Below are 26,365 nucleotides of genomic sequence, written 5' to 3'. Positions count from 1 at the left end.
GCCCACTTGAGGCCATGGAGGGTGGGAGGAAGGAGAGGATTGAAAAACTACCTATCAGGTACTCTGCTTATTACCTGGGTGATGAAATAATCTGTACATCAAGCCCCGCGATACACAATTTACTTATTTAACAAACCTGCACATGTACCCCTGAACCCAAACGTTAAAAAAACTTCATATTCTGACCTTTAAGAATTTTTTTAAATGAGAGGATATTTGCATAATTCTAATGAACAGTCTTATAATAAAAAGCTGACTGAGGAGAAAACCTCTATAAACCAATCCCAAGAAATATTAATATTAATATGGGGTTCTTACCTGTATTGATACGTACATAAAATCAGAAGTTTCCTAAAACAAGAAAAAAAAGAGCTTCTTCAAATACTTACCAGAAGTGGTATTATTTGTAAAGTATTTTTGACCGATGGGTTTTTGCAAATGGATTCTTGTATATCTGAAATAATTATATCACAATACCAAAATAATTTAGTTACGTATATAGAAATAGAAGAGTGACTAAAGAATCAAATATTAAATTCTGATGTATCAAAGACACTTTTTTCCAGTCACCCCCCAGAAATAGTCTTTATACTTATATTAGGTCCAAAAATGGAAGTAATTTGATTAAAAACAATTACATAAGGCTTATGTTGATAAAAGAGAATTCCTAGTACTTTGACTATTATATAACGATCTTCATTCAAATGTTACGTTTTCTTTCTCTTTTATTTAATCAAAAAAATATTAATTTCATCCTTGGAGCCCCTCAAAAAAAAAGAGATGTTTATTTAGTTATTGAGGCATAAAAAATTGAGTCACTTGGTTGCCTTTTCAATTTTTAGATTTTTGTCTATATACTAGCAAGCATCTGAGCAAAAGAAAAATAATTCAGGCAGAATCTTTTACATGAAGCGTTTAAATATGTAGAAGTATCAAACAAAAATTTAAAAAATTCTCCAATTATTGACTTAATTTTTTTATTCCTTATCTGCATCTTAAATTTTACATCTTAAACTCATAGCCTTAGTTCATGACTGTAGCTCCTTGCTTTTTATTTATTATTTTTAAATATAGTTTTAATTAAAAAATACAGACTATATAAAACATGCATATTTTAATGAATACTTATAAAGCTAATGTCTGTGGAACCACCTAGATTAAGAAATTTGAACATTATCACTACCTTGGAAGCTTCCTGTCACTTCCTGCCTCCACAATGCCCTGTGGATTTCATTTCCTTCCTGCACCCAAAGAGGTAACCAACCTACCACACTGCTTTGTTTCTCTGTGATTTTAGCACATATTAATTGCAAGGATGCAAAATAATATTGTTAGGTTTATCTGTTTTTAGACTTCATATGAATAGAATTGTACTGTCTTTATTCTCCTGTGATTTACTTTTGCCCAAAATTATATATTTTTAGATCCACCAATGATGATGTGTGTAGCTGTAGTTTGTTTGTTTTCCTTTTTTTTTTTTTTTTTTTTGAGACGGAGTCTTGCTCTGTCGCCCAGGCTGGAGTGCAGTGGCGCAATCTCGGCTCACTGCAAGCTCCGCCTCCCGGGTTCATGCCATTCTCCTGCCTCAGCCTCTCCGAGTAGCTGGGACTACAGGCGTCTGCCACCACGCCTGGCTAATTTTTTTTGTATTTTTAGTAGAGACGGGGTTCCACCGTGGTCTCGGTCTCCTGACCTCGTGATCCGCCTGCCTCGGTCTCCCAAAGTGCTGGGATTACACGCGTGAGCCACCGCGTCCGGCCTAGTTTGTTTATTTTCTTTTGTTTTTTTCTCTTGCTGTTTCAGTTTGGAAAATTTCTATTGACCTATATTCAAATTCACTGATTCCTCAGTGGTGTCTTGAGTCTAATGATGAACACATGTAAAATATTTTCCATTTCTGTTACTTTTCTTTCTCATACATCTGTCTCTTAGTTTTCATCTCTGCTGAAATTCTCCATCTGTTCATGCATGTTGTCTATCTCTCTCATGTTGTTCATCTTTCCCACCATAACCTTTAACATATTAGTCATAGTTATTTAAATTACCTGTCTGATAGTTCCAACATCTTGGTCATCTTTGCATCTTATTCATTGATTGCTTTGTCCCTTGACAGTGTTTTCTCTTGTTCTTTTTGTATGTCTCATAATTTTTGACTGAATGCCGGATATGATTTTTGGAATACTAGAAACTGAGGTAGATAGTATTTGTGTCTTGAAATGAGTATATCCACTTCTGCTAGGTCACTGGAGAGTATGTGTGTGTGTAGGTGTGTGTAGTGTGTATGTGTAGATGTTTAAAAACTTAGTAGGGAATTTGAGCTGTTCATTTATTTATTTATTTAGAGACAGGGTCTCCCTCTGTTGCCCAAGCAGGAGTGCAGTGCTATGATCATGGCTCATTGCAGCCTTGATCTCCCTGGGCTCAGGTTATTCTCCCACCTCAGCCTCTGGAGTAGCTGGGACCACAGGCATGCGCCACCATGCCTGAGTAATTTTTTTTGAATTTTTTGTAGAGACAGGGTTCCACCATGTTGCCCAGCTGGTCTCAAACTCCTGGGCTCAAGTGATCTGCCTGCCTCAGCCTCCCTGAGTGGGTTTGGGTTTTGTTGTTGCTGTAGCCAACTACAGTAATTACTAACATTACTAATTTCAAATTCCATTAGTGTTATTCTGTACTTATGCAGGGGTCTTGAAGAGTCCCCCCACCCCTTGAAATGTTCCTGTTCTGCCCCCATGTTTTGGCCTTCCTGCATGTGTGCACAGTAGAAGGGATCTCTCTCTATGCTCTTGCCTGTCTCTTAGTAGTAGATTTCAATTATTTGTTACTTGGTACTTGCTGATCTGGTGATGGGGAAGTAGGGTAATTTTTCTGTTGTCCTGGTCCAGGCTCAGTCTTAAGCAGACCCTGTGTGCCCTCTCTTTCTCCAGCTCCTCCTTCCCATGACGGTTAACTTTGCCTTCTATCTTTGGCAGGTTTTTTGCAAGAGAATTTTAGACCCTTCCACCAACAGTAGGATACCTCTCATGGTTTTGGCCCAGGAATGTGTCTTGCTCCTCTTCCAGGGGTAGAGGCTTTTTTCCTTTACTTTTTCCCTATCCCCAGTAAGTCTTCACCTGTGCCTTGAGAGCAATCAAGAAGATACGCTGCCTCTGTCCCAGATGGCCTTTATTCTGCAGGGGGAAAGGTTCTGTATGGCGAGGCGCTTCATGCCTTTCCTACAGCTGTGGCTGCTGCCCTTTGTCAGGCCTGCACTACTGAGGAAGGGTTTCTCTTGTCTCCTGCTCTGCCTCCTATTTGCCTCATGAACACTCAGTGTAGATCCACGGAGAAGAATCTGAGTAGGTGTGAAGTTCCCTTGTGCCTATGGCTCCCAGAGGTTCTACATCCTCATAGTAGTCCACATTCATCTTTTAGCAATCTGTTGAAAATTTAAACAATTTCTAATATCAGCTTGTATGGACATTTCCCTCTCTCATATTCTCCCACGGGTGAGAAAATGTTCACAACCTGTCTCTCTTTAGATGTTTCTGTGTTTCCTTTTTGTTTTTGAGACAGAGTCTCACTCTGTCACCCAGGCTGGAGTGCAGTGGCATGATCTCGGCTCACTGCAAGCTCCGCCTCCTGGGTTCACGGCATTCTCCTGCCTCAGCCTCCCGAGTAGCTGGGACTACAGGCACCCGCCACCACGCCCGGCTAATTTTTTTGTATTTTTAGTAGAGACGGGGTTTCACCGAGTTAGTCAGGATGGTCTCGATCTCCTGGCCTCGTGATCTGCCCGCCTTGGCCTCCCAAAGTGCTGGGATTACAGGCGTGAGCCACCGCGCCCGGCCTGTTTCTGTGTTTCCTTGGATGCTAGGCTGCTTGGTTGTGATGCGACCTCAGCTCTCTAATTGGCTCAAGAAAAGTTATACTTTTGTCATTTATCTTTTACTATTCTTAGAATGGGATTGATGCATTCTGGCCTTCTACATTTTAGGCAGAAATAGAATCCACACACACAAAATACATACATATAATATGTGTGTGGTTCTGAACCATAGGTGATTTTTGCCACCCAGGGGATATTTGGTAATGTCCGGGAGCACTTGATTGTCATGATAGGGAAGTGCTATGGTATCTAGTGGGTAAAGGCCAGGGATGCTCCTAAACATGTTACAATGCACTTAGACAGTCCTCCACAATAAAAATTATCCAGCTCAAAATGTCAACGGTGTTGAGGTAGAGAAAATCAGATAGATATATAAAATATGTCTATTATTGTTCATGTCTAAATAATTAGAAATTCCTATTTTTTTCTTCAGAATCATGATTTATTTAGAAATGTGTTTCTTAATGGTTATCTTTTGGTTAGTAGATTTTAGGTAAATTGCATTGTGGTTAGAGGATGTGGTCTGTGTGACTCCGATCCTTTGAAATGTGTTAAGGCTTGTTTCATGGTCTTATATATGGTTCATTTTATAAAGGTTGTATGTTTACTTACAAAGAACGTGTCCTTTTGATCAGGTTTGTTAATCATAGTCAATTTTTATACATCTATTTGATTTTTAAAATCTATTCTATCGATTACTGACAATGGTATGTTAAAATCACCCACCATGGTTAAAAATATTTTATACATTTGAGGCTATGTTCTTAAGTGCATATAAAAATCTTATGTATTTCTTCTGAAGTAAGACTTTGCTCATCATAAAGTGACATATATATATACATATATAAATATAAATATACATATATATGTATATTTTTGAGATGGAGTCTTCGCTTTGTTGCCCACCTGGAGTGCAGTGGCACGATCTCGGCTCACTGCAACCACTGCCTCCCAGGTTCAAGCGATTCTCCTGCCTCAGCCTCCAGAGTAGCTGGGACTACAGGTATGCGCCACCATGCCCAGCTAATTTTTGTATTTTTAGTAGAGATGGGGTTTCACCATGTTGGCCAGGATGGTCTTGATCTCTTGACCTTGTGATCCGCCCGCCTCAGCCTCCCAAAGTGCTGGGATTACAGGCGTTAGCTACCATGCCCGGCCCAAAGTGATCCTTTTTATGTCTAATAATGCTTTCTATTTAAAAGTGAATCAAAACCAGCTTTCCTTTGGTTAGAACTTGCTTGGCATACCTTTTCCATCTTTTTTTGCTTTCAGTTTTTTAATATCCTTATGTTTTTAAATGTATTGTTTATAAACAGAATATAGTTGCAATGTAAAGTTCCATTTAACAACCTCTTTTAACTGTAGCAGTTATTACATTTACAGTTATTGTAAATATATTCCTACATACAATCTTACAGTATTTCTCCTATGTTTATTTTTCTCTCCTTTGTTGCTTTATTTCTGATTGATTTGGTAGTTTTTATGTGCCACGTTTCCTTCTCTACCAGTTTGGAAGTTGTATATTACATTTCTAGTCCTTTAGTTGTGACTCTAGTAATTATCACAGGCATATTTCAATTACCAATATCTAACTTTAATCTAGGACTTTACCCAATTCCCTAACAATATAAACACCCTAGTATACTTTTACTCCATTTATGCCCACTGAACTTATGTACTATTATTGGTAGGGATTTTAATTCTAACCTTTTTCTCTTTGAAACATATACTACTTTATTATATTTATTGTTTTATGCAATGTTTGTTGAAATTTACTCTCCCAGACTGTCCATCTGAGGTTAACTGCACTTTCTGTCTGGTGAAGTGCAGTGAGAATTTCCTTTAGTAAGTCTGCTGTTAACAAAGTCTCTTGGTTTTTGTCTGAACATATTTTTAATTCACCCCCCTTCTTGAGAGACATTTTCATGTTAAGAAGGTATTAAATTTGAAAGTTACTTTCTCTCAGCACATTGGACATGTTGTCAATATCTCCTGATATTTTTTCATTGTTTTCTGCCTTTTTGTTGCTGATTAAAATTCACTGTGATGTATCTTAGTTGTCATTTCTTTTTATTTACTCTGAAATGTGTTGGGTTGTTGAATCTGTAGGTTGGCATTGTTCATCAAATTGGAAAAGTTGTCAACCATTAGCACTTTAGATATTGTCTCTAGCCTTTCAGACCTTTTTATTTACTCTTTTGTGTCTTTTAAGCTCTATATCATATTTTCCATCTCTCTGTCTCTCTAAGATATATTGTGGATAAATTTCTTTGATTCATATTCTAGTTTACTAATTCTCTCTTCAGATGTCTGTAATCTGGTGGTTAAACCATCTACTAAATTTTACATTTCAATTATTATATTTTCAATTTCCAGGCATTCTATTTGGGCCCTTTTCCAAATCTGTTTGCTCTTTCTTTATAGTTTCTTATTCCCTGCATGTTTAAGTTTAAAAATGACTGCATTTCTGCATTTTAAAACTTATTTCTGATAACTTTAGAGCATACAAGCATAGTTATTTATAGTTTGCGCCTGGTAATTTCATTATTTGAATCCTTTCTGGGTCTGTTTATTCTGTTTTGTGGATTCTTTTGATTTTTTTTCTTCGTGCCTTTTTTCATTATGGATTGTTATTTACTTTTTTAAATTGTAGGCTACTCATTTTCCTTGGATTTCACTTGTGATAATTCTTTGAGGACTGGAATATAGGTGCAGAAGATACATAAATGTACTTTTCCCAAGTGTTTTGGAATACTACCAGTTTGGGATCATTCTAAATTCTTTGCTTGAGATCTTAGGAACTACTCAGGTAATGTGAGTATGGGCTGTAGATTACTGTGATACTTGTATTAGACTGTGATTCTACATTCTCGGGGATCATTTTTCCTCTATCACCTGCTCAATACTGAAGTTTAAAAAATGCAAGCCTTTTTTTTTTTTTTTTTTTTTTTTAGAAAAAAATTCCCTCTCCCTGTGCTGCCTCCTCTGTGTATGCATGTGTAGTGCACAGCCCTTTGGTTAGCCCAGCTTTATGGTGGAAAGATGTTCTGTGAGACTACTCATCCTGAGTAGGCCTGTTCCCTTTTTTCTATGAAGTCATGGAAAGCAAAGTTCAATTTCAACCCATAAGTTAAATATCCTCAGGACAAGAGCTAGCTGCAGCACTCTCCTTATCTTTTTGAGTTCTTATCTACATTTAGTTATTGGTCTTAAGAATGTCTTACATTCTTACTAGCTCATCACTATATTGCAGGCTTAAAAAATACTTAATCAAGGATTTATGGTTGTTTTGATGGACGGTCAGTATAGATACGTAGCCTGTCCATTGCTGAAACAGAAGTCTATTCATATATTCTGAAAAGACACATAAGTCTGCCAAAGAAGTTGACATCATCGTAAATGATATGGCATACTTGAAATAGTATTCAAATATATTCTGAATGGTTATGCACTCAATTAAGTAGTTGGTAATATGGATATATTTTGTGTTTTTCTTTTCAATTTTTAAATTAAAGTTTAAATTAAAATTGTCTAAGTGTAAATGCAGTATTTCTTATAAGAGGTGTTCTTCCATACTTACAATGTAGTCTTTCATTGAGATCATTAAGGGACTCTAGGATCTTCTGTTCTTCAGCTGACAGTGTGCAGATGTTGAATTGTTGAGTTTTATTTAAAGGTAGATTTGATTTCTGTATCTGTTTGCTATTCAAGACAGTCAGAATCTCATCCTCTGGCACTGATGCTTTCACTAAGTTTTCAGCCATCAAAAACTCAGAAGTACTATCTGAAACTACAGAAACTTACATCAATTATCCTTTGAACCCCTTTTGTCTTTGAGATCAGCCCTTATACATACTTACACATACTTATACATACTTAACTGTCTGTATATATTCATATTACAAGCAGAAACCTAGTAAATATTTGCTACTTTGATTTCATTTATCAGGATCCTCTATATAGCATTTTCCTATCCTTCGTTTTTTAAAAAAGGATATTCAAAATGACGGCAGTGAGTTAATAAAAATTCCCAGAGTATTACTTGAACTAAATAAAAAAACTATATAATGCAGATAGTTTTTGTCATATGTTTGTTATTCATTGATAGTACAAAAAAGATGAAGGAGACTGTCTTTATAATAGTAGTTACGATGAATTATAACAAAATGAGACAAAAAAACCCTTAAGATTACAAACTTTGATGATCAGGTAAACAGAACTGACAGCCTAGAAACAGATCCAATTAGATATAAGAACATGTGATCAAAGAAGCATCAAAGATTTGACAGAAGGGAAAGATGATTTTACATATTAGTTTTTGCTTATAAAAGAATCAATTTGGGCTGGGTGCAGTGACTCATGCCTCTAATCCCCGCACCTTGGAAGGCTGAGGCGGGTGAATCACTTGAGGTCAGGAGTTCGAGACCAGCCTGGCCAAAATGGTGAAACCTCGTCTCTACTAAAAATACAAAAATCAGCCAGGTGTTATTGTGGGTGCTTATAATCCCAGCTACTTGGGAGGCTCAGGCAGGAGAATCACTTGAACCCAGGAGGTGGAGGTTGCAGTGAGCTGAGATTGTGCTACTGTGCTCCAGCCTGGGTGACAGACTCTGTCTCAAAAAAAAAAAAAAAAATCAAGCCGGGCGCGGTGGCTCACGCTTGTAATCCCAGCACTTTGGGAGGCCGAGGCGGGCGGATCACGAGGTCAGGAGATCGAGACCATCCTGGCTAACACGGTGAAACCCCATCTCTACTAAAAATACAAAAAAATTAGCCGGGCGTGGTGGCGGGCGCCTGTAGTCCCAGCTACTCAGAGAGGATGAGGCAGGAGAATGGCGTGAACCCAGGAGGCGGAGCTTGCAGTGAGCCGAGATCATGCCACTGCACTCCAGCCTGGGTGACAGAGCGAGACTCCGTCTCAAAAAAAAAAAAAAAAAAAACATTTTGAAGTTTTACTTCCCACTGTTTGTTTAAACAAATTCCTAAGAAATTAAAGAAAAACTTAAGGAATCAACCCATTAATTAAAGCAACCCAGAAGAAAATGTTTCTAAATTTCTGTATTGGGAAGGTTCTTTGACAAAGCTTAAAAGTAATGGAGACATCAGTAAGAAAAGACTAAAACATGTTTGTTTAAAGCCAGTCTTCCCTAATAGACTTTACACTTCTGAAGAGCAATACTTTTGTATATTTTGTTCATTATTGTAAATGTTAAGTATTCCTTATCCAAAATGCTTGGGACTAGACGTGTTTCAGGTTTTGGATTTTTTTAGAATTTTGGATATTTGCATATACGTGAGATATGTTGGTGATGAGACCTAGGTTTAAACATGAAACTCAGCTGGGTGCGGTGGCTCATGCCTGTAATCCCAGCACTTTGGGAGGCCAAAGTGGGTGGATCACCTGAGGTCAGGAGTTCAAGACCATCCTGGCCAAAATGGTGAAGCCTCGTCTCAACTAAAAATACAAAAATTACCCAGGCGTGGTGGCATATGCCTGTCATCCCAGCTACTTGGGAGGCTGATGCAGGAGAATTGCTTGAACTTGAGAGGCGGAGGTTGCAATGAGCCGAGATTGCACCATTGCACTTCAGCCTAGGTGACAGAGTAAGACTGCTTAAAAAAAAAAAAAGGAAAAAAAAACTCATTTATGTTTCATATATATACCTTATACACATACCTGAAGGTAATTTTATATAATATTTTAAATAATTTTGTCCATGAAATGAAGTTGGTGTATATTGAACCATCAGAAGGCAAAGATATCACTGTATCAGCAACTTATGTGGATGATCTGTGGTTGTTTGGCATCACTGTTATTCCTGACTCCAAATTTATATCTACTGAAAAGCAATAATGTTCTTATACCTATTCACACATAAGTACTTAACAGTAAAAAATAAGATGTATCCTTCATACTGTCAGAAAATAATGTGTTCAGGGCAACTAAGCACCACACTAACATCACCAGAATACCTGTGTCAGCTGTTCAACAATAGCAACAAGGAACAATGGCAGGCTTCCAATCTTAGGTATTATGTTACATTTTGATCAAATGGTTACTGTACACTGTATTTTATTTTTTTAAGTGAGAAGAAACATCAGAAGCAGCTGAGGCACAAGGAGGTGGATCCTCTAGGGATGAGGAAATATTCTGCTAGATGACCTTAAAAAATGTTTTTCCAGAGACTTTTGCCTCATTTACAATGTTTTTTTTTTTTTTTTTGTCTTAGAAGCCTCTCTTTGATTTTATAAACTGACATAATTTCTTGTTATGAGTGTACACTGCTCTAGTCGTTCAATAAACCCATAACACATTTTCATCATATTGTCAACTGGCACTTTTTTTTTTCAGTGTTAACAATGTCATTATCATCACTATTATCACAATCATCTTAATTCAGAGCTCTTTTGGCTATTTCATCATTGGTCAGTGAGAACACCTGGAGTCTTATTATCGATGTTAATAACCTCTTTGATATCCACTTCTTCCAGCTTACTGATAGACTCTGAAGGTATATTTTTTGCTTATGTAATGAGGTCAGACATAATTTTTTCTCACTTGACATACAGAATCCTTCAGTCACTACCTTGTTCATCATCACTGAACATAGTTGCAGGCCAGAGGTTGTGCCAGGAATGCACAATTGTGTCTTTAGTCCCTGTGTTCCAAGTGTTTGCAAGAGCATGTATGGCATCCTTCATGCTAAACTCGTTCTGAAAACCTTCTACATCCATACCTCTGTTCACTGTTGCTGGCATGCTGTTCAAGAAAGTGTTTATATATATTTACTCTTCATCTATCTAAGGATACTCTGGTCACACGGCTGAATTAATGAAGTAATATTTGGGGGAAAGCACGTGGCATAAACATTATTTTTGATGAGAATGAAAAGAACAGTTGTCAAAGAATAACAAAATCTTGCAGTCGTCATTCAATCCAGCTTCCCTGATATAAAATGTTTGTGAAACCAATCAGAAAACACGTCCCTGGTGATCCATGTCCTTTTGTTAGCACATTAATGGACTGGTAAGAAATTCACTCCTTGAAATCAGTGAGGACACAAGCTTTTGCCTATCATAGCAAGTTTATACTTGGGCGTGACTGAGTCATTAGCACATCCCAGCAGTTATTCTGTTATTCTTAATTCTTGTAGGGGCTGTCTCATCAGCTATATCAATGTCTTTTTTGAGTAACAACACCAAAACGGTGATGTTCATCAGCAACATATACTTGTTCTGGTGTCAGATTTTCATCAGCGATGACCTTGGCAAACTCTTCAATGAATTTCTCTGCTGCTTTGTAATCAGCAGACGCTTGATCACCACAAATCTTTAAAAATAATGCTGTGTCTTAAATTTCTATAACCAGCCTTTTCAATATTCATAGTTCTCTTCAATTTTCAGTTCATCATGATAGATCTTTGCTTGTTTCATGACCAGCATACCATTAAGTGGCACGTGCTCATGCGACACTGATGGATCCACTCTTTGACTTCATAGTTGAAATCCTATGCAGTGTTTATATGTTTTGCATTAACTTCTGTTCATCTCTTCCAAAACAGAACTTCCACAGTTTATCCTTCTGTTTCTTCAGGTCATATATTGTGGTCATTCCAACACCATCCTTTTCTATATGACATTTTACACTTACATTGCTGGTCTAGTTTCTCCAAGTCTGACTTTCTGGGCTATTGATAAACAGAAATGTTTCTTCTTTTTCTTATCACTGCTACCCACAGGGGTATCCTCAGGTCTTTTTGATATTTCCAACAATATCTTTACATCACAAAGCAGAGAAAAAGCAAAAAAATACAGTGAGTAATACATGTAGGTCTTGGCCCCATGTGGGGCCTCGTGGGGAATCTGCCATTGGTACATGTACCATTTTATTACTCCTTGTGAGCATGCTTACATGGGGGAATCCGGGTGTGCATGGAAAAGATATAGCGCAGCTGAAGAGGGTTGAGAGGATCTTTTTTCCCCTTGGGGATGCTAAATAAACTGTGTGGTATGAGCTTGTGTTTTAGCTGTGACCCATCATATGAAGTCAGGTGTAAAATTTTCCATTTGTGGTATCATGTCAGGGGTCAAAAAATTTTGGATTTTGGAGCATTTTTGATTTTGAAATATTTGGATTAGGGATATTCAACATGTATATCTAAGACCTACTTATAAGCAGAAGATTAGCTCTCAATAATCATTTATTGAATGAAGAAATAAAAATTAAAACGTGAAAATACAATATAAGTAGAATAACATGCAAATAGTAAAGTAGTGAAACATCTTCAACTAATATAAGAATTAGAATCCTTGATAGCTAAAGAATTTGCAGACATCAGTAAGAAAATTTCAAACTCTAATATCTAAGAAAAAAGAGTACGAAGAGATAGTTCACCAAAAAGTACATAGAAAAGCAATTAAGCATAATATTAATGAAAGGTATAGAAATCAAAACTAACACAATACTTTTTTTGTCTATAGCAAATATGAAAAGATTCTACCTCAAGTTGACATACACCACTGGACATACACTACTAGAACAATTTTGAATAATACTTCTCCGGAAAATACTTTAGCAATATATATGAAATGCCATATCAGTGCTTATTTCTTTTGATCCAGTATTCATTTAATACACAGTTTAATTCAATAAATATTTACTGGGTGACATTTACATGTCAGTTACTGTAATTTTAATTCTGGAAATGTAACCTACACAAATAAGTAAAAATCAGAAAATAACCTGATGTAGAAAAATGTTCAATACATTATTATTTAGAATAAAGAAACACTGACAATGACCTGTATATGCAGGGGTAAGGAGAGTTCAGGTTCTAAATGGTGGTTTAACAATTACATAATATGTTAGCATCTGAGAATAGGCATACAAGGAAGAAAATCACTGGGAACAAAGATCAGAGAAAAATGTTTAAACTAAAACATACCTTCTTCAATATAAGAAGTACCTCTTGTAGTTTGTTTTGGCTCACTTGAACTTAGCAGGACACTTTGTCCAAAATTCTACAAGAACAGAATGTTGAATTAAAACATATTTCCATATTTAAAATTCATAATATGCACATGAACTTTTAAAAAACTTAATTGCTGTATATATTTTTAGTTATAATTGTTCATGTAACTTGTATACTATATTTTTTAGAGCTGAATTCAAGAATTATTATAATAAAGTTTTTTTATGGTAATGGAATATTATGATTTTTATGTCTTCTAAAAAATTTTCAGATTATATTGTCCTGGATATTTGGAAGTGGTAAAGTGAGTTGGATGGTAATCAAAAGTGCTAATTAGGCTGGCACGGTGGCACATGCTTGTAATCCCAGCACTTTGGGAGGCCGAGGCAGGCGGATCACAAGGTCAGGAAATCGAGACCATCCTGGCTAACACGGTGAAGCCCTGTCTCTACTAAAAATATAAAAGATTAGCTGGGAGTGGTGGCACATGCCTGTGGTCCCAGCTACTTGGGAGGCTGAGGCAGGAGAATCACTTGAACCCAGGAGGTGGAGGTTGCAGTGAGCTGAGACTGTGCCACTGCACTCCAGCCTGGGTGACAGAGTGAGACTCTGTCTCAAAAATAAAAAAAAGTGCTAATTAAAGAAAAGGTAAGAAATTACCTTAAAGTTTCTAACCTAGTTGGTTATCATTGTAAGGGTGAATCACAACTATTAGCCAAAAGCATCTGACTACAGCTAATGCCAAGGATAGGTAATTGTCTTACATGACAAAACTTAAAACACAAATAGCTGTCCCAGTGCTGCATAGAACCTTGAAAACGGAAGTCTCAGAACACTGGCAAAAAGTGTACGCATCTAACACTTTCTGAGAGACACCAACTTCCCTTCCCTGAATATGGTCTACCTCCTTCTTTATTACCATTCTGTTTCACTTTAAGAAATAATTGTTTTCTGTCAGATAAAACTGCCTGGCTATGACTATACGTAACTTTTGTTCAATCTGATCTGAGGAGAAACTGCAGATTTTTGCAACAGCTCTCCTTCAGTAGATCTCATAGTCTTGTTTGATCTCCATTATAGACTTGAGATACCTTGGACTGAAACCCTCGTGCAAAGTGGCAATTGTACTTTTTCTTCCCTTCACTTATCTCTGAGATTTTCTCCATATAGATGTCATGGGCTGGAGAAAATCCAGTATGATAACATGCATTTCCTAATACAAGGTGACAAGGGCCACTGCTGTAGTAACTGAACCCTTGCTTAGGCTCTGGAATAAAAAACAAAAACAAAAACAAGTCAAAATAATAAGGATGAAAAAATTTGATTCAGGCACACTGACCTATTCTTAGGCTAACAAGACTTTGGAAGGTGTGTAAGTAGGTGGGTGAAGATCTGTACGTGAAAGTGGAAGGGAGGCTTCTGAAAAGGACAAAAATGGGCTCTCAATACATTAAGAATGCAAAAGAGCAAGAGACAGAAGAATAGAATAAGACCTAGTAAAATAAAAATGAATTTACAGAGGGCACTAATAACAGGCATTTAAAATTTTGTTTGTTTTCTTGGTTATTAACTACATATTACTTTTAAATTTATAATACCTTAATGAAAATAAGGAAAAAATAAGGGTAAAGATGTTTTTGCATTGTGCATTTTGAGATGTTGGAATGGGAACATGGCAGTTGAAATGGAAGGACTTGTTAAGCATTACTGTATTTGTAATCAGGAAGTTATATCTGTAATTAACCATTACGCTGTTAAGCAATAAAAATATATGGGTAATGGGATTAACTTTATTTACATAAATATACAACTAAATGACTTGTTTTGCTGATAAGATTAGATCATTGTTGATTATTCTCCACATTAGTAATCTTTTTTTTTTTATTTTTTATTTTTTTATTTTTTATTTTTTATTTTTTAGATGTTCTTTTTTTTTTTTTTTTATTATACTTTAGGGTTTTAGGGTACATGTGCACAATGTGCAGGTTTGTTACATATGTATCCATGTGCCATGTTGATTTCCTGCACACATTAGTAATCTTATCCATATAAAAATCAGTACTTCCTAAAATACACAAATCATAGCACCTTCAACCAGTAACTTGGAATATAAATTCTTCATAAGGCATTTTATTAAAAATATTCCAGTTTTATTTAAAAAAGTCAGAGTGATATTTAAAGTGGAAACTCCAAGTGAAATGCTATTTACTTATGTATCTAGACTTTTAATATTCTAAAGTCAATCCCTGGATCAAGTTAGACCTCTAGAAAATGCCATATTTGACTTCACTTACTTAGCTCTTGCAGAATTACCTCCATTAATTTTAATTTTAATTTTATTTATTTAATTTTTTTTGAGAGACAGGGTCTCGCTCTGTCACCTGGGCTTGAGTACAGTGGCGTAGTCATAGCTTACTGCAGCCTCAAACTCCTGAGCTCATGCATCCTCCCAGAACCTCAGCCTCCCAAGTAGCTGGGACTCCAGTGCCTGGCTAATTTTTTTATTTTCATTTTTGTGGAGACGAGGTCTTGCTATGTTGCCCATGCTGGTCTTGAACTCCTGAGCTCAGGTAATCCTCCTGCTTTGGCCTCCCAAACTGCTGGGACTACAGGCATGAGCCACCACGCCTGGTCATTATTTTAAAATTGTTATTATGCTTTTTACTTTTATTGAAGATCTCTATCTTGAACAGCCATATTAAAGTCTTTATTCATTTGTTGTGGAACTGTTATTGGGAGCATATTCATTATGTATTTCAAAGTTCCCCATGAAAGGTCCTCAATGGGAAATGTTTTTTAAAACTGTATCCCAAACAACAACATCATTATCAACATCCCTTGAGAACTATATAACTCATCTAATTTTCCTTTTTGCCATGTCTTCCAGGAAGCTCAGACACAAATAGGATATTCAGTCACATGAAACTACAGTTGTCTTTATGATTAGCATGCTTTTTTTTTTTTCTTTTTGAGATGGAGTCTTGCTCTTGTTGTCCAGGCTGGAGTGCAATGGTGCAATCTCAGCTCACTGTAACCTGTGCCTCCCAGGTTCAAGCAATTCTCCTGCCTCAGCCTCCCGAGTAGCTGGGATTACAGGCACCTGCCACCACCCCTGGCTAATTTTTTTGTATTTTTAGTAGACGGGGTTTCATCATGTTGGTCAGGCTGGTCTTGAACTCCTGACCTCAGGTGATCCACCCGCCCTGGCCTCCCAAAGTGCTGGGATTACAGGTCTGAGCCACTGCGCCTGGCCTAGCATACTTGTTTCTTCTATCCAGGTCTCTAATTTACTTTTCTTTCTTTTTTAAGTGTATATTTAAATAGCTTTGTTGAATTTTGTTGTGAATGACCTCATTTTTTCCAGCATTGGTTATCAATAATAACAACTAAAATAATAATAATGATTTAAAGTTGGTTTAAAACTTTCATTAGTAACTGATTATACAAGCTAACTAGAACACAGCAAGTAGGTATAGTGGAATAATCTCCTAGCATAAAGATTCCAAGACTGCTTCACAAATGGCTTTGGCTATAATTATACTTAAGTTGTGGTATACAGTTTACAGCAAGAGGATAGTCCTTTAAGAACCTCTGTTTTCCAAGCAATTTTTTAATATTGAATAGAGATTTTGATTAATACTATACTTACATTAATTTGCTCACTGTACTTCTGTCCTAGAGATCCAGGGTTTTGTCTTTTCTGCTCTAAAATATTTCTCTGCTTAGTTTCAACAATTCGTTTTCTTCTCATAACAGTAGACCCTTAAACAAATGCCAGCACAATGTCAAAAATTATGCTAGTTGAGTAGCCAATATATACCCACTGCAAACTTTCAAGTTACTTTCAAACATCAAGAAAACTCTGTAAGTTTAATTCATTCAGTTAGCATACTTTATTGAGCTCCTCTTATATGTTCTATGCATGGCACAGTTAAAATGATGATTTCAACAAAATCCTTGCTTCTGAGGGATTTATAGTTTAGAGTAGTAACCTCCAGAGCATGACGCAGAACACCAGAAGATTGTGTAAGATAATCCACTGGTATGCTGGAAGAACATATTAGAATTCCAATTCATATTTATTATCTAAAAATTAGAAGTTAAACTTTACTCATATATGATTGACACTAGCACCCTGGTTATTTTGCGAGGTAGATGCTCATGTAATGCATGAAGTAAACTCAGTTATCTTAAAAGAAGAGTTAAAATTCCAAGCGTGAGAGGTTGACAGTGGTGTCATCATTTATTAGCTCTCGTTAGCTTCCTGCAATGTACTAAAATTTGTGTGTGCCCAGGTAAGTGAATTTATGCATATTTTATAGTATTCTAACAAGCCCTCACAAAATAACAAAGTGGCTAAAATAACTTTTGTAGGGCTTCTACTATATCTTTGATATTTATTATTTAAGGTGACTTGTAGTTACATGAATGTTTATTATATTATTTTTCTTATTTATTTTTTTTTTTGAGACAGAGTCTTACTCTGTCGCCCAGGCTGGAGTGCAGTGGCGCGATCTCAGCTCACTGCAACCTCTGCCTCCCAGGTTCAAGTGATTTTCCTGCCTCAGCCTCCTGAGTAGGTGGGACTACAGGTGCATGCCACCACGCCAAGCTAATTTTTGTATTTTTAGTAGAGATGGGGTTTCACCATGTTGGCCAGGATGGTCTCGATCTCTTGACCTTGTGATCTGCCCGCCTCGTCCTCCCAAAGTGCTGGGATTACAGGCGTGAGCCACTGCACCCGGCCTTTTCTTTGCTTTTTAATGACTACTTAAAAACATATTCTTGCAAAATCACAGATCAAAATAATATTAATAATGCAAGGATAGGTAAAAAACAGCAAGGCCAACACATTTTTTTCTCAATCACAAACTCTTTGCCACATAATGACAATGACATAATTATACCTGTAACAACCTTGGTATCACAAATTCAAAAATTATCAAAAAATTATAACAATAACTTTTACCCTAAATGTATATTGTGCTGTGAGAGATTAGCTAGTGATATCATACAAAATTTAAAATTTTACTTTAGTTTATCTTTAAAAAATTTCTGATTAAGGTTCTTAATGTATATATTAGTACAGTAATACATGTATATGCCATGTATGTGTTCAAAATTTTTATTAATAGTACAACAAAAAATCTTGGAATCCATTTGTCTAGAAGAATGAATATAAATGAATTATTATAGTAAAATGCTTAACTTGTATGTATAGCTATAAGTGGAATTAAGTGAAAGCACAGAGGGTACAGTGACTTTGCAAGAATCAAGAAAGGTTTCATGAAGTTTGTATGAGCTTGGTCTTAAAAGAGTAGTTAACCTTCTGAGCCTGTTTAAAAAACAAAAAAGGTAGTAGTAGGTTACCAAATAAAAGGGCACTTTGAGTCAGAAAGAACATTATGTACAAAGATGTAAAGTAATGATGATGCATATTTAAGTTTTTTGGGACCAAGGGTGAAAATTCAATTGGTCTGGGGCATAGATATGCATATGTGTATAAGCACTTAAATGTCTTGGGAAATACATGGAAATGTGTGCATGTGCTTTATGATAAGAACCTTACAAAAAAGCCTTTACCTTTCAAGAAAGGTAGCCAGTAATTGAATACCTGACATTTGAGAGTAAGAAATAAAAACATAATACTAGCTAATATTTAATTAGCATTTATAATTTGGCAGGCATTGTTCTAAGGGCCATAGGCACTATTACCATCATTATTTTTACATATAAAGAAATTAAGATGAAAAAATGCTCAACATCACTAATCATTAGAGAAATGCAAATCAAAACCACAATGAGATACCATTTCACACCAGTCCAAATGGCTATCACTAAAAAGCCAAAAATTAACATGCTGGTGAGGTTGTAAAAAAAGGGAATACTTACACGCTGCTGGTGGGAATCTAAATTAGTTTAGCCATTGTAGAAAGCAGTCTGGCGATTTCTTAAACAACTTATAACAGAAGTACCCATCAACCCAGAAATCCCATTATTGGGTATATACCTGAAGAAATATAAACCATTCTACCATAAAGACACATGCATGTGTATGCTTATTGCAGTACTACTCACAACAGCAAAGACATGGAATCAACCTAAATGTCCATCAACGGTAGACTGGATAAAAATGTGGTACATATACAACGTGGGATACTATGCAGCCATAAAAAGGATCATGTCCTTTGCAGCAACGTGAATGGAGCTGGAGGCCATTATTCTAAGCAGACTAACACAAGAACATAAGGAAACCAAATACTGCATGTTCTCACTTATAAGTGGGAGCTAAACTTTGAGTACATATGGTCATAAAGAAGGGAACAACAGACACTGGGGCCTACTTCAGGGTGCAGGGTGGGAGGACAGTGAGGACTGAAAAACTACCTACCGGGTACTATGCTTACTTCCTGGGAGACAAAATAATCTGTACACCAAAACCCAGTGACATGCAATTTACCCTTATAACAAACGCGTACATGTACTTCTGAACCTAAAATAAAAGTTAAGAAAAGAAACAACAACAACAAAAAAGAAATTAAGGCAGGAGGGAGGATAAGTAACTTGCCCAAGGTCACAGAGCCAGTAAGGGGCAAAGCTGGGATTCAGCTCCAATTAGTCGGGCTCTAAAATCTAAACTTCTAGCTCTTACACATATGCTAGTAATTTTCATTCTGATTTGACTGTGTCTCACAGAAATAAATATATTTTGCATTGTGACCTTGGATACATATGTAGTTTTATAAAATATATTTATCCTCACAACATGAGATACCTTCTGGTAGTTTCCATTCTAGAATATTCTAATTCTAAAATTAGACTTCATTAAAAAAAAACTGGTTACCGGTCGTTGATTTCACAATTGACGAATGAGTCATGTCCCACAGTTTAACAAGCACTGTATTATGCTTATTTCCACCTGTATCGATATGCTAAATGCTATATATGCAAAATGTTATAGTTTCCACCGAGATAATTTCAACAGCAATACAGTTTCTATGTCGTTTTCTATTCTTGGAATTTTCTTCCTCTAAATCTTGAGAAGTCCTCATCTTTATCTAAAAAGCTTTAAATACCTTGCATAAAAATTTCCTTGTTTATGTAACTGCTGTGTCAAGGTTTTATCTCATCCCTCAGTCTGCTCATTAATTTTCTGAAGCCACTTTTGTACTTCTTGATTGAATTATTTATCTTTGTGCTTTATTGTTCTTTGTAGTTTTGTGGATTGTAGATTATTGATCGCAGTTAAAGACACAGTATATGCTTAAAACTGTTTATGTATTTTTCTATTCACATACATGTGCTTAAATATTATCTAACAATTAATACAACCGCTGAGAACCTTGCTATTTTTGCAAAAATAATGTAGCTTGCACTGGTATCTCTGGCCAAATTCCTAGTTTCATATGAAAATTCTAGACAGGATAGTTTCACTACCAAACTCAAAATAAAGCTACTAATCTTCAATAAACATTATATTTAAAAAATCTGTAGTATTCTTAATTGTAAACACAAGAAAAAATACCAGACATTCTCGGAATTATAGTTTTGGAAAAAATCTTAGAAGTTAACTAGTTCAACCTGTAACCTATGGATCTAAATTACTCACAGGTGGACATTCAACTGCTGCTTGAATGGAATAGTGATGAGGAGCTACTACCTCATGGGGGCATCCTCTTCCTTTGCTGGATAGCTCAAATCCGTCCTTATGCTGAGCTGAAAACCTCTCTGCAATTTTTATCCTTTCATTTCAGTTCTGTTTACTCCTTCTTCTTTGTCATAAGCCTTCAAATATTTGTACACAGCTATCATGTCTCTTAGGCTTGTGTTTCTTTAATTGACTTTTAGATTGAACCTCTCCTCTCATACCTCTGGGTAATCCCAGTTTGTTTATAATTCCTTAAAATATATATTATAAAATGACATAGAGTATAGCAGTACTTCTAAAGATCTGCTTGTTACTGCCTAAAATTGTTGTCCAAAATTATAGTGACCTTGTAACAGCTATGGTAAACTTCTACCTTTTTTGCTTTGTGTGTGTGTGTGTGTGTGTGTGTGTGTGTGTGTTTAACAAAGAAGAGTTATCAAAACAGGTATCTTCCTTCTTAGAAGTGTAAAACTGATTTAAAAAAGACTAAATACATACCAGCAACCATAAAGTAACAGACCACATTGAGAACAACTTTTAGTCATTAAAAAGAGTAAAAATACCAATCACAAATTGGCAGAAACTAATTATAACACATATAATCTATATTGGATCTGTATATACAATATAAAAAAAACTTCCATCAATAAGAAATTTCAAAAAATAGAAAAATAGGCAATGACAAGAACAGACATTTCACAGAAGAGAGAATGCAAATGATGCATAAACATATAAAATGTTCAACTAATTAGTAATCAGGGCAATACAAATTATCATAATTAGAAACTTTTTAAGGAATACATTTGTATTTTTATTATATTCAGTTTCCAGACAAATAGGGCTAAAGTTTTTCTATGCCTTTTTATTATTAAAACTTAATTTATTGCTTTTTAAAAAAAATTTTAAGTTTTAGGATACATGTACAGGATGTGCAGGTTTGTTACACAGACAGACGTGTGCCATGGTGGTTTGCTGCACCTATCAACCCATCACCTAGGTATTAAGCCCTGCATGCGTTAGCTATTTATCCTGATGCTCTCCCCTCCCCACTCCATGACTCTGGTGTGTGTTGTTCCCCTCCCTGTGTCCACGTGTTCTCATTGTTCAGTTCCCATTTATAAGTGAGAACACGCGGTGTTTGATTTTCTGTTCTTGTGTTAGTTTGCTGAGGATAATGGCTTCCAGCTTCATCCATGTCCTTGCAAAGGACATGATCTCGTTCCTTTTTATGGCTGCATAGTATTCCACGGTGTATATGTACCACATAATTAGAAACCATTTTATACTGTATGACTGAAAAACTTTAAAAAGTTTATCAGACTTTTGGTGAAGATGTCGTAAAGGGAACTGTCATATATTACTCTGGAAAACAATTTGGATTACCTAGTAAACTTGCAAATACACATACCGTATGGCTCAGCAACATGTGCATCAGTAGATGTACAAAGTTGTTCTTGGAAGAATTATTCATAAAAGGAGGAAACTAGAAGCAACCCAAATGTCCAATGATAGGAGAATGAAAACATTGTTTGAACATTCATATAATTGAATGTGATTTGCAGCAATGAATATGAAGTACAGTCAACCTAATCAATCTAAAAAACAAAGTTGATTGGAAAAGGCAAATCCCAGAAGAACACAGATAAAATAATCCCATTTATAGAAGTTTCATATGTCAAAAAAAATGACATATTGTTTGCAATACATTCATATGTGGCAAAATTATAAAGAAAATCATGGAATAATTAACATTAAATTCTTTTTTTTTTTTTTTTTTTTAGATGGAGTCTCACTCTGTTTCCCAGGCAGGAGTGCAATGGCTCAATCTCGGCTCACTGCAACCTCCACTTCCCAGGTTCAGGTGATTCTCCCTCCTCAGCCTCCGGAGTAGCTGGGACTACAGGTGTGCGCCAGCACACTCGGCTAATTTTTGTATTTTTAGTAGAGACGGGGTTTCACTATGTTGGCCAGGCTGGTCTCGAACTCCTGACCTTGTGATCCACCCGCCTCGGCCTCCCAAAGTGCTGGGATTACAGGTGTGAGCCACCGCGCCGGGCTTAACATGAAATTCTTCATGGTGTTCACGTCTGTAACGGAGGAAGGGGATGTAATTGGGAAGAAGCATATGGGGCTCTGTAGGTATTGTTTTTTTTTGAGGCGGAGTCTCGCTCTGTTCCCTGGGCTGGAGTGCAGTGGCACGAGCTCAGCTCACTACAAGCTCCGCCTCCCAGGTTCACGCCAATCTCCTTCCTCAACCTTCCGAGTAGCTGGGACTACAGGCGCCCGCTACCACGCCCAGCTAATTTTTTGTATTTTGAGTAGAGATGGGTTTCACTGTGTTAGCCAGGATGGTCTCGATCTCCTGACCTCGTGATCCGCCCGCTTCAGCCCTCAAAGTGCTGGGATTACAGGCGTGACCCACCGCGCCCGGCAATTTTTCTTTTCTTTCTTATTTTATTTCATTTTTTTTGGAGACTGAGTCTTGCTCTGTTGCCCAGGCTGGAGTGCAGTGGCATGTTCTTGGCTCACTGCAACCTCTGCCTTGGGATTGAAGCGATTCTCCTGCCTCAGCCTGCCAAGTAGCTGGGATTACAGGCACCCACCACCACGCCCAGCTAATTTTTAAATTTTTAGTAGAGATGGGGTTTCACCATGTTGGCCGGGCTGGTCTCAAACTCCTGGGCTTAAGTGATCCGCTTGCTTTGGCATCCCAAAGTGCTGGGATTACAGGCGTGAGCCACGGCACCTGGCTGCTATTTGTGATTTTCTATTTCTAAAAGCGAGCAGTGGGTATGGGGTTCTCTTATTATTAGTCTTAACTTGTTCTTATATGTCACATACATTCTTTTCTATGTCAGATATATTTCACAATAAAAACTTTAAAAAGTATGCCAGGCACCATGGCTCACAACTGTAACCCCAGCTACTTGGGAGGCTGAGGCAGGAGGAGCTCTCAGCCCAGGAATTCAAGATCAGCCTGGGCGATGCAGTGAGTCCCCACCTAAAAAAATAAAAAAAAGGCAACCCTCCCCCCTCCAAACCTTAAACAGTAAACTGAATGCAAATAAATGTATGACTTTATAGCTGTCTCTGCTAAACTGAACTGAACTGGTTTTGATTTGCCAGTTCGGTTAGCCAGGATGATTCTGAAGCTTGCTTCCAGCCTTGATTTCATCCGTAACTTCCTCTGATACTGTGTGCCATCCACAAACTGTATAGATCAATGCACAATTTTTTTTCATGTATATTACTGAAAAATCTGTTGTTATTTAGAGTTTTAAAAAAACAAAGTAAGGCTGGGCACGGTGGCTCACACCTATAATCCCAGTACTTGGGAGGCCTAGGGAGGCGGAGCACCTGAGCCTGAGCTCAGGAGTTTGAGACCAGCCTGGGCAACACGGTGAGACTTCATCTCTACCAACAATACAGAAAGTTAGCCAGGTGTAGCGGTGTGCGCCTGTGGTCTCAGCTACTGAGGGGGCTGAGGTGGGAGGATGGCTTGAGCCTGGGAGGCAGAGGTTGCACCAAGATTGTGCCACTGCACTCCAGCCCGGGTGACAGAGTGAGACCCCTGTCTCAGAAAAAAATAAAGAAACAAAGTAGCTCAGTAGTTAAGAACATAGATTCATAATGCCTTAATTTTGAGTATGCCACTTACACTAGCTATGCAATTTATACAGTCAATTATCCTCTGTGACCCAGTTTCCTCATCTATAAAATGGGCGTAAGAATATTATTTACCTCACAGATTTATTGGGAGAATTAACTTTGTTTCAATATTTAAAGTGCTTAAATAGTGATTGGAACATAATAAATGTTACCTAATTTTTGCCTAGGATATTTCCTTATCTATAAAATGTGAAGTTTAAAGTAAATTGTCACATTGGTCCTTTCTAGTAATCAAATTTTTGATTCTGTGAAGATATTCTTAATAATTATTGGAAAAGAAAAAAGTATTCTTTTTGAAATCAGATTTAAACAATGTCAACATCATTTGGCTTAAAAAAAACAGGAGTAGAATCTGTGTGTAGAAAAGGGTACAAATTGAAAATAGATTATGTACTCAAACCCAGATTTCACAGCCACTCATGTCAAGAAACTGAAGATTACTAGCACCAAAAATGCTCCCCTCATTACCTGTTTCCATATACCCACCTGCCATAGTTTTACCTGTTCTTGATATAAATGGAGCAGAATATGCATTTTTATTGTGCAATATGGTTCTTTTGCACAGTATTATGGTGTGAGGTATACCCACACTGCTGTTTTTCAGCAATAGCTCATTTATATTGTAGTATTTCATTAAATGAATAATGGAATTTAACTCTATATATCATACTATTGAAGAACATTTTGAGTTCTTTATATGTTCTGGATATAAGCCCTTTGTCAGTAATATGCATTACAAGTATTCTCCCATTCTGTGGTTTGCCTTTTCAATCTGGTAATGGTTTTTTTTAGAGACTAAAAATAGTCTCTAATTTTAATCTACAATTGATCAGTCTTCTCCTTAGTGGTTCTTTTAAAGTATTGTGTAAGAAATTGCTGTCCATCCTAAATTATAAATGTATTACCTATATTAGCTTCCAAAATAATTTTTTTTACTTTCCACATTTAGACCTGCAGTTCACCTGGAATTAATATTTGTGTATGTGGTAAGATAAGGATCATTTTTACGAATTCTATATATCCTATTGATGAATAATAAGAAGAACTCTTTCTCCATGCTATGCAGTGCCACCTTTGCCAAAAATCAAGTGTTTAAATATGTAGGTCTGTTTCTGGAGTCTCCAGTTAATTGGTCTAAATTTCCCATACAAATGCCATATTGTAATAATTATTTTAGCTTTAATAATATCTAGTAGTTTTACAACTTTGTCCTTCAAGATTATTGCAGTTGTTCTTGGCCTTTGCATTTCCATATAAATATTAGACTCAGTTTCTCAATTTTCACAAAAATCCTATTGGAACTTTGATTGAGATTATACTACATTTATGGAATAGTTTGTGGAGAATTGGCTTCTTTTTAATACAGACTTGTCCAATCCATGAACATGGCGTATCTTCCCCCTGCTCCACCATTCCATAGGTCTTCTTTAATTTTTTTTCCATACTCCTACCCCTGCCTCTTTAATTTCTCTAAACAGTGTTATAGTCTTCTGTGTAGAAGCCAAGCAAATCCTGTATTATACTTATTCCCATGAATTTACATTTCTAAATGTTATTTAAAAAGTATCATTGTTGGCTGGGTGTGGTGGCTCATGCCTGTATTCCTAGCATTTTGGGAGACTGAGGCAGACAGATCACTTGAGCTCGGGAGTTCGAGATCAGCCTGGGAAACAAGGTGAAACCCTGTCTCTACAAAAAATATAAAAATTAGTCATCCATGGTGGCATGTACCTGCAGGCCCAGCTGCTTGTGGGGCTGAGGTGGGAGGATTGCTTGAGCCCGGGAGGTTGATGCTGCAGTGAGCCATGATAAAGCCACTGCACTCCAGCCTGGGTGACAGAGTGAGACCCTGTCTTAAAATAAATAAAATAAAATAAAATAAAATAAAATAAAATAAAATAAAAAAACAAAATAAGTCAAATAATAAACATTAAAAAAATCAGTGTTAAATTTTCCAGGTCTCCCCTTCTGAAATCCTAAAACATGTCCACTAAACTTATCAATTATTCAAATTTATTTTCAATTCCCCATTCACACCCAATTACATATTCAGGAATCGGATCCTATTTCTAGGGTAAAATATATTGATATTCATTAGTAACAGACAACGCTAAGTTCTTTCTCTGTCAGTGTCATTTTCCTAAAAAATTTCTCTCAATTGACATCTTTTCCCTTAAGGTTTGTTTTTACCTTTATCTAAGCCCCTGG

At 36.6% G+C, this 26,365-nt stretch overlaps 1 protein-coding gene across 7 annotated transcripts in view; it reads right to left on the bottom strand.

Annotated features, from left to right (window-relative positions):
* CEP126 (centrosomal protein 126) overlaps positions 1-26,365 on the bottom strand; it is an 89,148-nt gene that overhangs the window by 5,360 nt on the left and 57,423 nt on the right. For 3 of the 7 annotated variants that reach the window (XM_055272879.2, XM_063636444.1, XM_063636445.1), the window contains 4 exons: positions 16,490-16,602; positions 12,814-12,889; positions 7,449-7,658; positions 390-454 (listed from right to left, as the gene is read on the bottom strand). In XM_055272879.2, coding sequence (XP_055128854.1) covers positions 390-454; positions 7,449-7,658; positions 12,814-12,889; positions 16,490-16,602 — 464 coding nt within the window. Of the gene's footprint in view, positions 1-318; positions 352-388; positions 455-7,448; positions 7,659-12,813; positions 12,890-16,489; positions 16,603-26,365 lie in introns of those variants that run through there. The other 4 variants (XM_063636440.1, XM_063636441.1, XM_063636443.1 and 1 more) reach the window with 4 other exon arrangements.

The sequence above is a fragment of the Symphalangus syndactylus genome, chromosome 3 (assembly GCF_028878055.3).
Source record: "Symphalangus syndactylus isolate Jambi chromosome 3, NHGRI_mSymSyn1-v2.1_pri, whole genome shotgun sequence".
Classification (NCBI taxonomy): domain Eukaryota; kingdom Metazoa; phylum Chordata; class Mammalia; order Primates; family Hylobatidae; genus Symphalangus; species Symphalangus syndactylus.
The sequence above is the reverse complement of the archived record's forward strand: the minus strand, read 5'-3'. Positions and strand labels throughout refer to the sequence as shown.